The 15,579-nt window shown below is 41.0% G+C and overlaps 1 protein-coding gene across 6 annotated transcripts in view; it reads right to left on the bottom strand.

Annotated features, from left to right (window-relative positions):
- Positions 1-6,793: 6,793 nt before the first annotated feature.
- LRRC28 (leucine rich repeat containing 28) overlaps positions 6,794-15,579 on the bottom strand; it is a 51,264-nt gene continuing 42,478 nt past the window's right edge. For 5 of the 6 annotated variants that reach the window (XM_021552657.2, XM_021552660.2, XM_021552658.2 and 2 more), the window contains 2 exons: positions 14,137-14,296; positions 6,794-11,241 (listed from right to left, as the gene is read on the bottom strand). In XM_021552657.2, the coding sequence (XP_021408332.2) occupies positions 11,169-11,241; positions 14,137-14,296 (233 nt within the window). In that variant the 3' untranslated portion in view covers positions 6,794-11,168. The remainder of the gene's footprint in view (positions 11,242-14,136; positions 14,297-15,579) is intronic. The other variant, XR_013340680.1, reaches the window with a different exon arrangement.

Below are 15,579 nucleotides of genomic sequence, written 5' to 3'. Positions count from 1 at the left end.
AAAAACTGAGCTTCTGTTTCAAGTCAGATTTTCCCCTGATGTGCCTCATCCTGCCCAGAGACAAAAATAGAGGAAGTGAGAAAACAGACCTTTATTACCAACTGCAATCCCCACTGCCCAGCAACCAGCTCTACGCTCCCTGTCAGCCTTGCATAAAGAGAAAATAATAAAACCAACAGCCCGCACTACCCACAAAATAAAATATAGACAGCATAAGCCTTTATGCAGCTCAGTCACCACGTGTCTGCAAGCTGAGCAGAGGAGAGCTGCAATCCTTGTCCTAGACACTGTCTAACCTCTGCTCTGGCTCTGAACGTGCTTCAGGAGGCGACCACAACCATGTCATTAGGTAAACTGGGTCTCCTGTCTGTCCTGCTGGATAGGGTGACCCCTTTCCAGGATTCCTCATTATTCACCTACACATAGTAGACCATTTGTAATTTATTTTTTTCCCTGCTGGAAAGGAAAACAAAAGCCAGTGGATTCAGTGGTGAGGATAATGCAATAATTCCATCAGGGTTAGGCTGCCAGGCTGTGTGCAGTTGTGGTGGGGAACATGAGGAGGGCTGCAGGCTGCTCCTGGCATTGCCGACCATAATTACCCCTAACCAGATCATGGTTACACCCTGTTCCCTGCAGCACTTGGGATTTCCAGACTGAAACACATCACAGGCAGATACGGGGGCAGTTTCTATCCCTCCTAATGTCCACAGCGAGGCTTAAGGGGTCCCAAGTCCACACAGGACTGCTTATGCAAACCTGGTATTTAACAAATGATTTGGATGAGCCAAAGTAAATAGGCAATGGGGACACCATGTAAAACGAAGGAGCAGTTTTAGCTGAAGGACCTTGTTATGCCTTCACAGTATTTTATGAAGAACACATTAGCCCTGAGGAAAAAGTGTGAGGAGATAAATCTGAAGTCATTATATAAAAGATATGAACAGCTCCCCAGACCACCAGAGACACCCACCTTCTCCCCAATCCATGGACTTTAAGGAGAAAGGGCAAAATGTCTTTAACTGTCTCCCATCCCTTCCCATCTCCTCTGTGTCCCTTCCCTGCAACAGCTCAGGGCAGCACTGCAGTCTCCAGTGCTGCACTTCCCTGGATGCAGCTGGGAAGCACTTGGACAAACAGAGAACTGCTGGCTCTCAGCACATCCCTGGGGACAGAGCAGCACCTCCCTGCTGGGCACTTGCTGTGACACTGGAGCCCCAGAGTCTGGGCTCCGGGGAGCACGTTCAACCTCTGGCATATAACCCTGCAATCCGATCTCCCCGTTCCCATGTGGGCCATCCCTTCCCGCCTCCAAGGCTCCCTACCCTGGGCACCAGCTTAACCCACCTGCTCTGAGCTGTTAGCTGGTCAAGTGTGCTCCTCTAACATGGAATTTATGTCCAGTTTCTGGGATGCTGGCACAATTTGCCTGTCTAGGATAGGCAGGGTCAGTGGGATGAGAGCCTTCTGGAGCTGCTGCAAAAAGAGGCCACAGTCTAGTCAAGCATTAACCCCCAGAACCGCTCCCAAAGCCGGCAGCAGCAGTCCAGCCAGGAATTTGAAAGGCAGTGAGATGTTCCCACAAACAGGCCAGCCCTTTGGCAGATGGGGGCAGGAGGGCCAGGGCAGCACACAAACACAAGCTCTCATAAGGCCATAAAGAGCTTCTGTTTCCCGACACGCTGCAACAGCGGCAAGGCGGAGGCAGGGAAAGCAGCAGTCCCGGGCCACGTGGCAGGTCAAACCACCGCCCAGTTTGTTGGCATCCTCCAAAGTTTAAATACGCTTTGAGCCAGCAGTGAATCATCCCTGGCAGGTAAGAATGATATTAATTTATGACATGCCAAGTGCAAGTAGATCTTTTGGTGTCAGTCCAATGGTTTTAGCCTTATTAACACACGGCGATGGCTCAGGTTGCAGCTGTGCACATTAAACTCTGGCAAGTGGCATTTTAAACAATGACAAACTTCAGAACAATCACTCCACACATGGAGCCAGGCCAGGCAAAACTGAAGGGTGGCAGAATAAAGGTCAAGGGGGGAACCTGCTTGTCTGGGAGAGGAACAGGTGGCCTGCCTGGCCTGCAGCAGGGTCTCTAAACTGTCTGAAGGACACAGTCAGGGATCATTTTAACCCAATAAGCTGATTAAGCCTTCCCTTACACTGGTTTGAACTTTGAGAAAGCATTATATCTTAAAGAGCTTAGTAATACATCTTTAGGAAAGCTCTCCCCTGTGCTTATGCATCCAAAGTGCACATGCTGCATTGTGGACAGGCACATCCTTCCCGTGACAGCAGGACCCCTCTGGCAGCTGAACCAGATCCAAGCAGCTAAAACACAGAAAGATTTAAAGTAAAGCCCTGCACCAGAGCAGAATGTCACACTGGGACAAGACAACAAGGGGAGCATGTCCCCATCACCACTGTGCCACTCAGCAGGCCTGAGGACACTGTCAGAGACAAAAACATCTCACCAGTTCCTCCCTCACCAGCTTCACACAGGACACGGAGCAAACTGCGGCTGCCGAGACCTTGGGATGTGCCCATGGAACGCAAACCACATCCAGCAAGGAGGGCTGTGACAGACAGCGACTTCTGAGGGCAGCTTCTTACCTTAACACCCAGGCAGAGCAAAGTCAGTCCAAACCATTCCTGCCAGCTGTGTTTGCACCAAAAAATAGGATGATGGAGACATAAAAGACATTTTCATGGCAGGAAACATAAATATGCCATGCCATGTTTCAAAGCTGTATTTCTCAATTTGAAAAACATCAAAATAGGTTTTTTTAAGTGTCAAAAGCCAGATGTTTCAGAATAAAACAGCAGAAAAAGACCTGACATGCAACAATGTTTTCCAATGCAGTGCCTCCAAACCAGTTGCTTTCACAATTTTTCATTTGCCCCCTCTCCACCCAGTCTTATCCTTGCAAGCAGAATTTTTATTTTCCAACCAGGTACTTCCCAAATGAAAGAATTTTGAGCAATAAATCAGATCTTGTTAAATAAATACAAGGATTTAGCTACACACAAGATCTGATCCAAAACAGAACAGGGTGTAAATTTATAAAGAAATAGTTCTCTCAGATTTAAATACCAGGTGTGTGGATATATTTATTCCCAAATGCAATTAAAGGAATTAAATTCTTTCGCAACAAGGCACTTTTCTTCTGGAATAGGAGCATCCACATATGAAATTAATCAAGAATAGCTAAAGCCACAGTAAGGTCTCAGGCTACTGACTGTAAGTGAAAACAGTAAATTCATTCTGCCTCTTGTAGTTTCTTGCTACATAACACACCAGATCCCCTGGTTCCTGTAAGTAAAAGACCAGTCCCAGCATGTCTGTGAACACCTCATGATAATACTTCAATGAGATGGACTGGAATCAATATTTTTAATCTTGGCAGCTCAGGGCCAGTGAGCAGGAGCTGGGCAGGGCTGGCAGCCAGCGCGACACCGGCGCGGTGGGGAGGACAGCTGGCACAACACTGACCTGGAAAGACATTTCTAGCTAGTAGGTATCAGCTCCTGCACCATCTGAGCCTCCTGGAGGGAGGAGGGGAAAAGGAGATAATTAAACAGAGGTTTTCAATTCAAACCTTCTCCAAAGTATCTTTATAGGGATCAGACAGAAGTTTGGCTACAGTCTAGACCGAGCTACTGCAGAAATTCGAGCCCCCATGTTTCATAATGGAGGCTTAAGAGCCAGGATTAGATACTGCTAGATCTAAAAACCCGATACAAAGTACTGATTTAATATACATTAATTCATTAATTCAAGTTAGATATCCCTCAGTTCATCTGCAGCCAGAACAGAATGCGTATTTGTGATCCAGGTAATTGTGCAGAAATGTGATTATGTGGTGTCTCTGATGGAGCACAAACCTTGTCACTGTGCAGGTAACAAACTACTTTAATATTGGTCATAACAGGACCACAGCAAGGGTCTGTTTATCAACCAGAAAGCAGAACAACATTTTCTGGTCAGGAGTGAGGACTGAGGGAGGAAACAAGGGCTATTATTTACAACTATACAGGCAGAGAAACAGAAGAGGCGTTACATTGTGAAGAGTAGTGAGTGTGTCAGAGGTATAAAATCAATCTTAATTCTACAAAGATGTAAGATACAACTAAACTCCCTATTGGGCAGTTACTCAGTTTTTATAGAAACAAATATATAGAACAGTAAGGTGTGAATATAAAGAATAATTAACCTTGGTACTTCTAGACATGGGATACTCTACTGCCTAGACAACTCACTGGTTTTCATCCTACTTTAAAAGAAGCATTTACCTGGAATTCATATAGGAGACCTTGCCAACCCTATTCCAAGCCAGGCTTTCTGAAGAAAGTTAAAGCTGTTTTTCTTGGTAATTCTTCTCTTCATGTATCATCTCCATTGATTCAGCTTTTTGCAAAATGAAATTGGAGAGCCAACAGAGACACAGCAAAATCAAAGGCGGCCAAATTCAAGTCCATGCTCAGACTGCTTCGAACTTTAGTGCCAGAAAAGCAATCACAGTTATCACAAACTGACCCAACAATATTCAGCTTGATTCTTCTAATTGCTTTAACAATAAAAATCAATGGTTAGAACTCTGTAGTATAAAGGAAACCTAGTAAGATTGAAATAATAGCTACAAGTGCAGAATTTTAGGAGTTCAAAGCACAACAAAACCAAAACCGGGCATATTTGATACAATTAGTTAATATTTACCCCTAGAAGAAACATTGCTTATCTTCTTAAATTTATTTTTTCATGAGATCCAGGCAATGTCATCAGCATCTTTAGACTATACCTGCATTTTGTGATGAATTATGAGCTCTTTCTCATTCCTAAACAAGATGTTAGTGTTCCCAGTGGACCCTATGTTCACCAAAATGGGATTTAACAATGCTTTTTTTTTTTTTTGCTTTCTTAATCAAATAGCTTGATTTGCTGTTATAATAGTGCACTTAGAGAACATTCACAGTTCTGATCAATAAGTAAACACAGTATTGCATTTTTCATTACAAGAAAGCTTTCCCAACTGATCTTGAGAAAAAACATTAACCCTCCCAATAACTTTGTGAGGTTCACAGCAAATGACAGCAGAACACCTTGGGATGTCCTGTGGCAGGGTCAGGATTTGGATGATCCTGATGGGTCCCTCCCAGCTCAGCATATTCTGTGATTTCATGGCCAGTCCTCATCACGTGGCCATAGTCATATTTAGCACCAGGACAGGGCTCCATGAGTGGCAGCTTTCTCTGGCAGAAAGAACCAGTCAATATTTACATTCCTCATGAACATACAAAAGAGCATCAGGATACTTGAGAAATTAGCCCTTGATTGCCACTTGGAAGGCATCATCAGAAAGTCAAATCACTTCAGCATCTCCAACAACAGAACCACTTTCATTCTTGAGACTGGAGATCTCTCACAGATGTGTCAAGGTCTTTGCCTGGGAGCAGGAGATGTCTGAAGGGCACAATGAGTGCTGAAACAGCCTGATGTGAGGGGTTTATTATTTATAATGCGAAAAGATAAAAAAAGTATATGGTCAACTCCTGCTTTCTTTCTTGCTGAAGCAGCAGCCAGAAATCTGATAGTCCTGAGGCAGCTAGAGGGAATACTGGTGGGGTTCCTCAGTGCAGGATAGAGAGGGTTCCAATGTAATATTAAATTGTTGCTGAAGTTGGGGGACACAGATGCAGTGGATTCAATACGGCATTCAAGTTCCCAAAATGTCACCACATAGAACAGCCCTAAATCTTGGCTTAGAAGTCACAAAACATCCAGTGCCTTTCCAAGTGAGATCTCAGCTCCTCTCATTTCCTGCATACAATAGCATTATTCAGTCACTGAAGTTTCCACTTAGCTTGCATTTATGCCAAGTACTTTTAATTGCAAAGGAAAAGGATGTTAAGCTCTCCCATTTCTTTCTTTCTAATTCATAAGGGACACATCAGTGGTTGGTAAAAGTTATAGGTTAAGGATTGTTCTCCCATTTATTCAGGGACTCACATCCTCCTCCTGCTGCCAGGCAAACAGAGGTTACCTCCACTGCAAGGGCAGGAAAAGTTACCTTGTCACTTGTAAAATACAAAAAAGGCAAATCTTTGTAAACCATCTACCAAACAGGCTTCAGGGACAGCAGCTAAACCTGCAAGGTTTACAAACGAGCTGAGTCACCTTGGCCACCACAGGTCTCACTGGAGAATGGATACTGAGTGTTCACCCAACACACTCACAGAAATCCAGACAGCATCCAGCTCAAAGAATTCATCACAACATGGAGAGCAGCAGCTTTGACAGAAGCAAAATGCTGCATAGCAAGGAATGAAACAACTGGAAAAACAGATGCTTAATTTCTACTTATTTTTGGCAGCCTTGTTACCATGATATCTGTTAAATGAGGAAAAAAAGCTGCTGAATGTTGCTTAGTCAGGAATCCATGAACCACAGCCTCATCTCTGGACTATCAGGGTGGCAGTACAGCCCTACAGAAACTTATTTTCCTTTTGATCAATCCATGGAAGGGTCTGAAGTAACGTTTCCATATGGGTTTTGTTCCTATTATGCAAGATCTGATGAACTACATTGTCTGAGACAAAGGGATTAAATTAATTGAAGTGGTGTTTTGGGCTTGGGAGTGCTTTTAAGTGTCTTCACCCCACCTCTTCAGCCTTGGGACAAGTGACTTATTAGCTAATTACCATGCAAACGAACTGAAATGTAAATTAAATGCTACATTCTAACATAGCTTAATAGTCCCAGGAGCAAGAATTTAGTTATTTTAATGAATGGTAATTCTATCCAAAAATATAGTTTATTAACAAGCACATACAATAATTCGCACCACTAACTTTAAATAAACCATCTAGCAAGCTCACCTTCACACTAAGTGACATTTGGTTAATACAGAGCAAGAAAGCAATGCACATATGCTTTCCACAGACACAGAATGAACTCAGTTGCAAACAGAGTTCAAGTTATAATCCAAAAAAGGGCACATAAAAGCAAAAGCAATGAAGACTTCACGTGAACATTGCCATTTCTTTCCACCAGACCTTCGGTTTCCTACAAAATAGGTCTGTAATACAAAAAAGTAATAAAAACTCTGGATTCAATTTATTCAGCCTCTCCCATCACAAGTTAACTATAACATTTTGCAACAACATGAGTAGTATTAAGAGGGAGGTGAGGGGCAAAGATAGTTACATCTTGGAATTATGGAAGTGCAGCTGCAGACGGAACAGCAGCCAATGATTCCACTGTGTCGTCCCAGTTTTTGCAAGAAATACAAAGATGGTAACACACATTCCTCCCTCTCATTAATTAAAACTTGACCCATTGTCCACTGACATCAGGGCAAAAGTTCTTCTGTTATCAGTAGCACTCTGCTGGGGCCAAAGTGGCCTTCAAAAGCCAGTTGTCCTCTCTAGTGACAGGTTTGTCACTCTCCAGTCTTCAGCTGGGCCATGATGTCAGTAGAACCTGACACGCTGCTCCCACACTGGTGTTCGAACAGTCCTGTGCTCCCTTCAATGCCAGAAAAAGGGATTCAGCAGAATTCAATCTGCAGGAATTGAAGCCAACTTGGCAATAAACAGCACCGCTCTGCTCAGAGCAACATCTCAACCTCACCACAACCAAGTAAATAGAAGGGTTGTAATGAACCGTGGTAAGAGCCCAGGAGAAGCATCAAAACAGAAAAAATACACATTTCTTTATATTAGACCTTGCTCTTTGCACAGGAAAGGGCATTTCTGATCCTCTGAGAGAAGATGAGGAAGATTCCCAGGAACAGTGCTCTGAATGTAACAGTGTCCACGTCAAAAGCACTCGAAAGGATTTTTAAACAAAGCCAGAGATTCCTCCATTTCCTTAATGGAAAAACAAAAGGCTACCTCTATAAAGGGCTTGAATTTTATTAATATGGTGCCTATTATCACAACTTAGACAAAAATTATGCCTGTGATCCCTAATTATAATTGGAGTTAATCGTTACTTAGAAAACTTTTATAGCAGTACCAATGGGTTAAAGACTTATTTTATCTCATCTCATCCCTCTCCTGCACCTTTCTCTTTGTAATGCCTTGAGAAAAAAAACAACTTTTCCTGCTTCCACCCTATGTGAAGAATTAAGATCTACTGTTAACAACAAAAAAACTTTTTAAATTCATTTTTTTCAACATCTGGCACCTGATGTTTTGCAGTACACAGAAAAAATCACCTAGCTGGGAACTAACCTAACAAACCAGAGCAAGAAATCAAAAATTACCCAGAAACAAACCAACTAAAGAGAAGTCCAAGTACTGTGGCACCTTCAAAAACCAGTGATGCACAGTTCAATCAGCAACAAAATCCCTCTCTGCAATTTGCATAGCTGGCTCTCATGCTTGCTGGTTATGAAATACTCTTATAGCTGAACAACTTTAGAAAAAATTGGACAAGTGAGAATGGAGTTTTTTTAATCTAAAAGAATATCACCCAAAGATACAGATGAATACAAACACTGTTCATATTAAAAAAAAAAAACCAAAACATCAAACATGAATTTAAGCTGCATTCTCAGTCTATATATTGGCTTTCCCCTTCTTTGTTTTATAAAAATAGGGCATGACATTTCAGCTTCAATTGCATGTTTAAGTCATTTATTTATTGAACATTCCATTCTTGAAATATCATCTATGAAAGTGTTAAGATTCGTCCTGCTTATAGAACAGGCTAAATTTCTTCTGAACTGCACTTGGAGACAATAAAGATACTGGTGCAGACTCAATAAGAAACAATTAGATTATGGGAAGAAAAAAAAAAGTTATAATAATAAAATCAAGCTTCACTCTTCTTGACTCCTAATAAAACAAATGCTAATGTCTTTTAGGTGATCACAGCCAGATTTAACTCCAAAATAGTATTTACAGACTTAATTCAGATATAAACTGTGATTTCAAGTCTACAACTTGCTATAAAAAGAGGACAAAAACTTCCAAGAAAACATCTTCTTCAAAGACAGAGGAAGCCACAGTAAAAATCAATACTAAAAATTCCTGATCGGAGTATTGTATAAAATTAACATCTGTAACACTACCATAGCTTTTATCATCTGTTTTTAAAAAAGTGGATTCTGTCCTACACTTGCACATTTCTGACAGAGATATAATTGTACATGGGCAGTTTACACCTCAGCTCTGAGGTACTGAAGGAAAAGGATGAAGCTGAAGGTGGATTTTGCTGCCTCAGCAGTGAACCCTGTGAGGTGGCTGGGCCTGCTGGGATTCCAACGTGGAAACAAACCTGGGAAACAACACAGACAGAAATTCAAAAGCACCAAGGCTGCTTGGACATGGCTCTTTCCCCTACTGCAAAGCAGATTTAATAAATGGGATTTATTTTAGAAAGTTTCACAATTTTTAAGGAGTAGATGATACTTGCATTCCTGAATGATTAAGTTCTACATTTCTTAATGCTAATTCAACTCTCTAATAATACCAACCCAATAAAACCAGGAAACATTTTTACAAGTAACATGCACAACCTAAAAATTCCACCTCAAAACTGCCTTTTTGGTGCTCTTTTAAACTCTTAAGATACTCTATTTATTGAAAAGATGCCAGGAAGCCTGCAGAGGGAACAAATGCTTCTTTGGCAACAGGAAAACATTTTAATGCCTCCTGCCTTCAAAGTACGCACACCTTACCACAACATATGCTAATACACTACCAAATAAGTCTCTTTATCTTGCCATTTTTATAACAAACTGTTTCATTCATATCTATTTCAGCTTGTAACTACCTACTGCACAGAGCAGCACACTGTGCTAAATCAACAAGTGGTTTATGCCTAAGAAATAGAAACTGAAAAAAAAAAAGAACAAATTATATTTAAAAAAAATATTATATATTCAAAAACAAATCAAAAGGAGCTGATCATCTATAAACTGTTTCGGTATAAAATAAAAATCTTTAGTCACGTAGGCATTTTGGGCCTTTTTTCCATCCTTTGTTCTTTATTTAAAATAAACAAGATGTAACAAAAAAAAGATTCCCACAAATACAATAGTGAGTGGCAATTTGTACCAAATCTGCCATTAATGTATAAAAACAAATGTCCCAGCCCTTCTGTGCCCGTATCTGTGTGCGAATATACCCGTGCATGGAGATACACACCTGCTCCTGGATTTCCAGCCTTCTCCAAGGCACACAATCCACTGACACACTTGGACAAATCAGCCAAATGCTGAATCTAGAAAAAGATCAAGACCAGCTCTTTGCAGATCTATAGCCTGCAACTGTAAAAATACAATAAAGATTTACTATCATATTACTAGTTGGATTTTTTCCAAGGGAAATTGATACTTAAAGTTGTCTTCTTCCTGAAGAATTCCATGGAACAAAAGGAGAACTATTTCTAAAAATAAAGCAATGAAAATAAAGACAACACACCCTCAAACATGCTGGATCAAGAGGCCTTAGTGTAGGCATCAGTACCAGCCTTCACTGGAACAGGATCTTCAGTCTCCAGACATATCCTAGTTACTCCCATTAAATAACTGTGGTATTTAATGATACTAGAAAGTAAGATCTGCTTTTAGCATGTGGATTTAAATACCACAGAGAACTGTCAAAGTCTTGGTATACAACTGGGATAACTCTGCTGCAGTAAACATTAAGATGAGAGGGAGAAAATAAGGCTGAATTCTATGGAAAAGTCAGAGGGATCCATCAAAGGTTTTTGCAGGTTTACAGCAATACACCTGATTCCAGCTGTACAGAGGAAGAAGATAGGGATGAGTAAGTGAAAATTTGTTTGCTACAACTGAACTTTTTTTTCCATGTAGAGGAATGCAACTGCCTCAAATGATGCAATGGGTCAACCTGAAATCAGTCACATTTGAAAAATATTGGAAATCCTGAAGTCAGAGCTTGTGAATGTGTTTGGTTTGTGTGTTGCCTTAGAGGAGAGAGAAATTAATACTTTTAAAAGCTCAGTATTTACACTTCTGAAAAGTTCCTGCAGTTCATCCAGATTTGATAGGGCAGGATTTAAGTGCCTCAGAGTGTTCCTGACTGGGCACTTCTGCTGCTTTGGCACAAGCACACACGGTATTCCAGTACCACGGGGACACGGCGTCAAATGCAGCTTTACACTGGCAGCACTCCTGAGGAGGTTGAAATGTTTATCAACTCAGTAGGTCAAAAGTCTGCAGACACTGGGTGGAACAGCAGTATGCCACAAAACTAACAGTTGTCCTCCTAGGAGAAAAAAAAAAAAACAACAAAAGGGGAGGGGGGGAACAGTTGTCAGTAAAGATTAAAGCTCCTGGCTCCATGCCACACAGACAACATGTTGGTTTGTAAAATATGGGATTAGCCCATCTCCACAGCCCAGAAAAGCACAGGTTCATTTTCTGTCTCTGACACTAAGGCAGGGAAACACTGCAGGAGTTCTCAAAACCTTCCTGGTTTCTTATACACTAGGTTTAGAGCAGCAGTGTGTGGTTTTTCTCTCTGAGCAGGGTGTGCCCGAGTGTCACAGCCAGCAGGTTTAGCAGCTGACAGGAAAATAGCTGGGCAGCCTCGGCACTGCTCGTGTGTTTCTTAAATTACTGCTTGTAGGCATGAAATGACTGAAGGCCAGTGTCCTCCCTGCTTAGCAGAGTGAACAAGCAGATCTTCAAAAAGGATGAGTGACAGGCAGTGCTGTCACACCGTGCCACGCAGTGCAGCAGGAATGGCACTGTGCAAGTGTGATCCGAGCCTCACAGTGACCCTGCTCCTGCTCCACCCTGGCAGGGACTGAGATATCTGCCTTACAAATGTTCAGATCTGTTTTTCACTAACCCAGAAATCACACTTTACCCAGTGCTCATGGCATCTGTGCTTTTTCAGATACAGAAATCCAGTCCAACATGTAACTCTCCTTCCCTCCAAGAGGATACAGAATGTGATACGGAAATCCAGGCAGGAGTTACTGGCATGGATGTGGCATGTGCTAATCAGTGCTGCTCAAACGCCCAGGATCCCTACCCTGTGTGTTTTCATGGTCACTTTAAGCTCTTTAGAACAGAAACCCTGTCCTTCACATCTTTCTAAACCAGCTATCACACCTCCACAATTCCACATAATCTTACCACGTCAAGTGCACAAGCTACAGAGATAAGGATGACAGGCTGCCCTGTTTAGATCTCATTTTCTGTGGATTTGCATCAAATGTCAGCTACTTAACACTGGATTCATTAAAGGCATTTTGCAGAACACAGTACATTCTTGTCTAAGGGAAGGAATGATAACTATTTTTGAAACAAGTGAAAACCATATGTATTTTTAATTATTATATTTTAGAATGTTAATACAGAGCTCTTCCAAAACAGCTTAAAGTATGTTTTTGTGGAGTCTTAGCTTTAATAATTCCTAAAAGTGTCTACTGATAATGTCTATCATCTTATAACTGTAACTTCTACAATGAGCAATGCTTAGCAATTAATTACAAAGTAGTCCAAACTCTCACATTGTTGAATTATTCAGGGTAATAGATGGATTTAGTGATGAGCCAGTAGTTTTCCATCATTTTCTTAGAAAATGATACTGTTGAATGTTTGAAAGAGATTCTTTATAGCATGATTATAACATGACTAAGAATATTATGACTGTAATATGGAAGTTAATTATTTCACTCAACATGAAATTCACTGGATTTCGACATATGACTGAAGTGTAACAGAGTGGCAAATTGAAGTGTGCAATCTCTGCAATCAGATCTTTCTAAGAAAGATGGTTTTCCAAAATAGCATTTATGCAGCCCTCTGGCTGCTGCCCAGATTTGGCATACCTAAGTTGCTTCATTTCATACAGCTGAATTGCTTACAAATCAGATGCTTCTCATATTACAAACTCACAGCACAACAGGCTGTGATACAGCTGTGTAAAACAGGTACCATCAACCTGAACCATCCATTAGCCTCTTCTCTTTTATTGAAGGTCTTCCTATTGAAAAGCAGTTTCCTGTTTTTATGGAAGATCAAATCAGCTATCAAATCAATGGATTTCCACAGGCCAGGAACTAAGTGGTGTTCCTGCATTATATAGACACCAACAAGTAATCTGAAGAACATTTCTTTTTAGAGTACTTTTCTTTTCTGCCCACCAGCTTTAGCTGGTAATTATCAGCTTTGTAATTAATGGCTTGACTTGAATTCTCTAACAAGAATCTGTAACATTACCTTTATTTGTTTAACTCCAAGTGACTTAGCTTTAAACCTCCTTTATTACTTTTCAAATAGTACAAGCTGAAATTTCTCAGATGATGCTTTTCTGTCGCAGAAAGTGGATTCCTTGATATTATGGCTCACGGAAGGCTACAGTATCCAATCACACTAATAAGGATTAGGGAAGAATCACTGCAGAACAATCAGGGCCCACCTTAAAAGGCATTTTATATCTTTATCTACATGAAGGCAACATTCCCTGAACCATATCCCCATTTTGAGTCCCTTCCATGACTGTACTGCCCAGTAGGTCAGCAAGTCTGTGTGGGCTTGTGCACTTGACTTGTGAATCCTGCAGACACTTTCACAACTGCTACAAACATAAAACTGAAGTATTATTAAAAACATGTATTGCTACAAAATGTATGTTCCTATGCAGAATGCTTCCACAGCATATCTCAAGTTAATTAGTGTGAAAATCAAAACAAAAGTATTTTACTGCAGAACATTTTAATTAAGCTCCAGCTTTAGAGCTATTTTCCATCTTGATCCTGCAGCACTTTTTGTTTGGTGGTGGCAATCTGAAGTCAGGGTTGAGACCATCAGGGCAATTACTGGTGTTAGGTAGCACTTCCTTCCCAGGGCACAGAACTGCCAGGCATGCGATGCACTACCACAAACAGCTCAATCCCATCCTATCCAAACCCTTTCCTGTCTTACACCAGGCTGAGACAAGCATATCTAAGACCCTTTTAACAGTCTAACAGAAATATTTTAGTTGACTCATGAATAAAATATTTGTCAACGTATACATGGAATCACAGGCTAGGGACTTTGGATCTGAAATGGTACATTTAAAAAAAAAATCCTTAAGAATATGCTTTGTTCTATAAGGTGTTTTTCTTCCTAAATGAAACCCCAGTGTAATTTCCTGTATAATTACCCTTGATGCAATCCTGCCATTGGAGTTTCCCTCAAGGGAAAGAGCTTTGGGTAGACAATGGTAAACATAGGCTGGCTGCAGCGGTGGCAGTGTCCCAAGGGACAGTGCAGCAATTCCAAGAGGCTTTTGGGTAGTGAGATTGGAGTCAGAAAGTTTAAATCTAGAGAAGAAAAGAAACAAAAATATTTATAATAAAATTATTGCATGATAAAGGCAAAAACAAGCATGATCCATGAACAATTCAGAAAACAGCTGCCTCACATTCTTAAGGTTTTGTCAAAACAATGAGGTAATACAAATTACCACAATTAAAGTGAGACACATAGTGCTTTGTATGTCTAAATTCAAAAAGCTGAAGTTAAATGTACAAGTTTAGCATCTGTGGGCATAAGTTTAACTGGGCTAAAATATCCAGGTGAAAATATCATAGCTTGAGTAAATATTAGAAAGGATTAAAAGATCATGAAGGGTTTTTAGACACAGAGATGATCTAGACAGATATTTAGTAACTAATACAATACAACCTTATGAAAAGGACATCAGTAGTATTTTATTAATGTATTTCAGCAACCAATCCAGCAGGATAGATAACCTCACTACAAAGCCCAAACTCCACCATCAGCAAAAAGGAATTTGCAGTATTTGGAATTACTTGAAATTCAATCCAGCCCAGCATAATTCTCACAGGCCCAACCAAAGAGACCACTCTAAAAAGATCGATACATTCCTCATCTGTTAAGTGTAACAAAAGCCTACAAAATGCCATCATTTTCACCAAAAGGGACTGCAGGGTCATTTCCTGGGAAAGAACCATCACTTTCCCAGGCCTGGCCCAAGCCACACAATGTTTTATAAATTAAACCCCACATGCTAATCTCCATCCAGAAACTGAGAGACAGCCAAGACAGGTGAGTGAGTTTAGGTGCTGAGTCATCAAGACAAGATGCAGTACCTGATAAATCAGCTTTATGGTATCACACTGGTTTCAGCTTTCCAACACTGCAAGGCTGAACCCCACACACAATGTACCACAAGAGCCCCAAGGAGAGGATGAGCAGGACATGTGCGTCAGAAAGAAAAGGTCACACTCTGCAGCCAAGCAAAGATTGAGGAAAAGTAGTCCAGTCACTTCTGTCACTTCCCCAGCAACTGCCAAGTATTTAACAGCACTCTTGAAACTGCAAATTTAGGCAGTGACAGATGAAATCTGCTACTTTAATCATATGTGCCACCTGCTTCCCCAGCACAGCATTATCGTACACCTGTCTGATGCAGGCACTGCTCCTGCTCACCAGAACTGGGCTGTTGCAGTGGTAATGCCCAAAGTCCTTAATAAGGTCACTCAGAACAGGACATAGCTATGGGAGTGTGTATATGGATATATAAATCCATCTTTTTCGGGTTCTGCATCTTGGCTGCAAATAGGTGTAATCCTCACAGCCT

Source organism: Lonchura striata, chromosome 11 (assembly GCF_046129695.1).
Source record: "Lonchura striata isolate bLonStr1 chromosome 11, bLonStr1.mat, whole genome shotgun sequence".
NCBI lineage: Eukaryota > Metazoa > Chordata > Aves > Passeriformes > Estrildidae > Lonchura > Lonchura striata.
The sequence above is the reverse complement of the archived record's forward strand: the minus strand, read 5'-3'. Positions and strand labels throughout refer to the sequence as shown.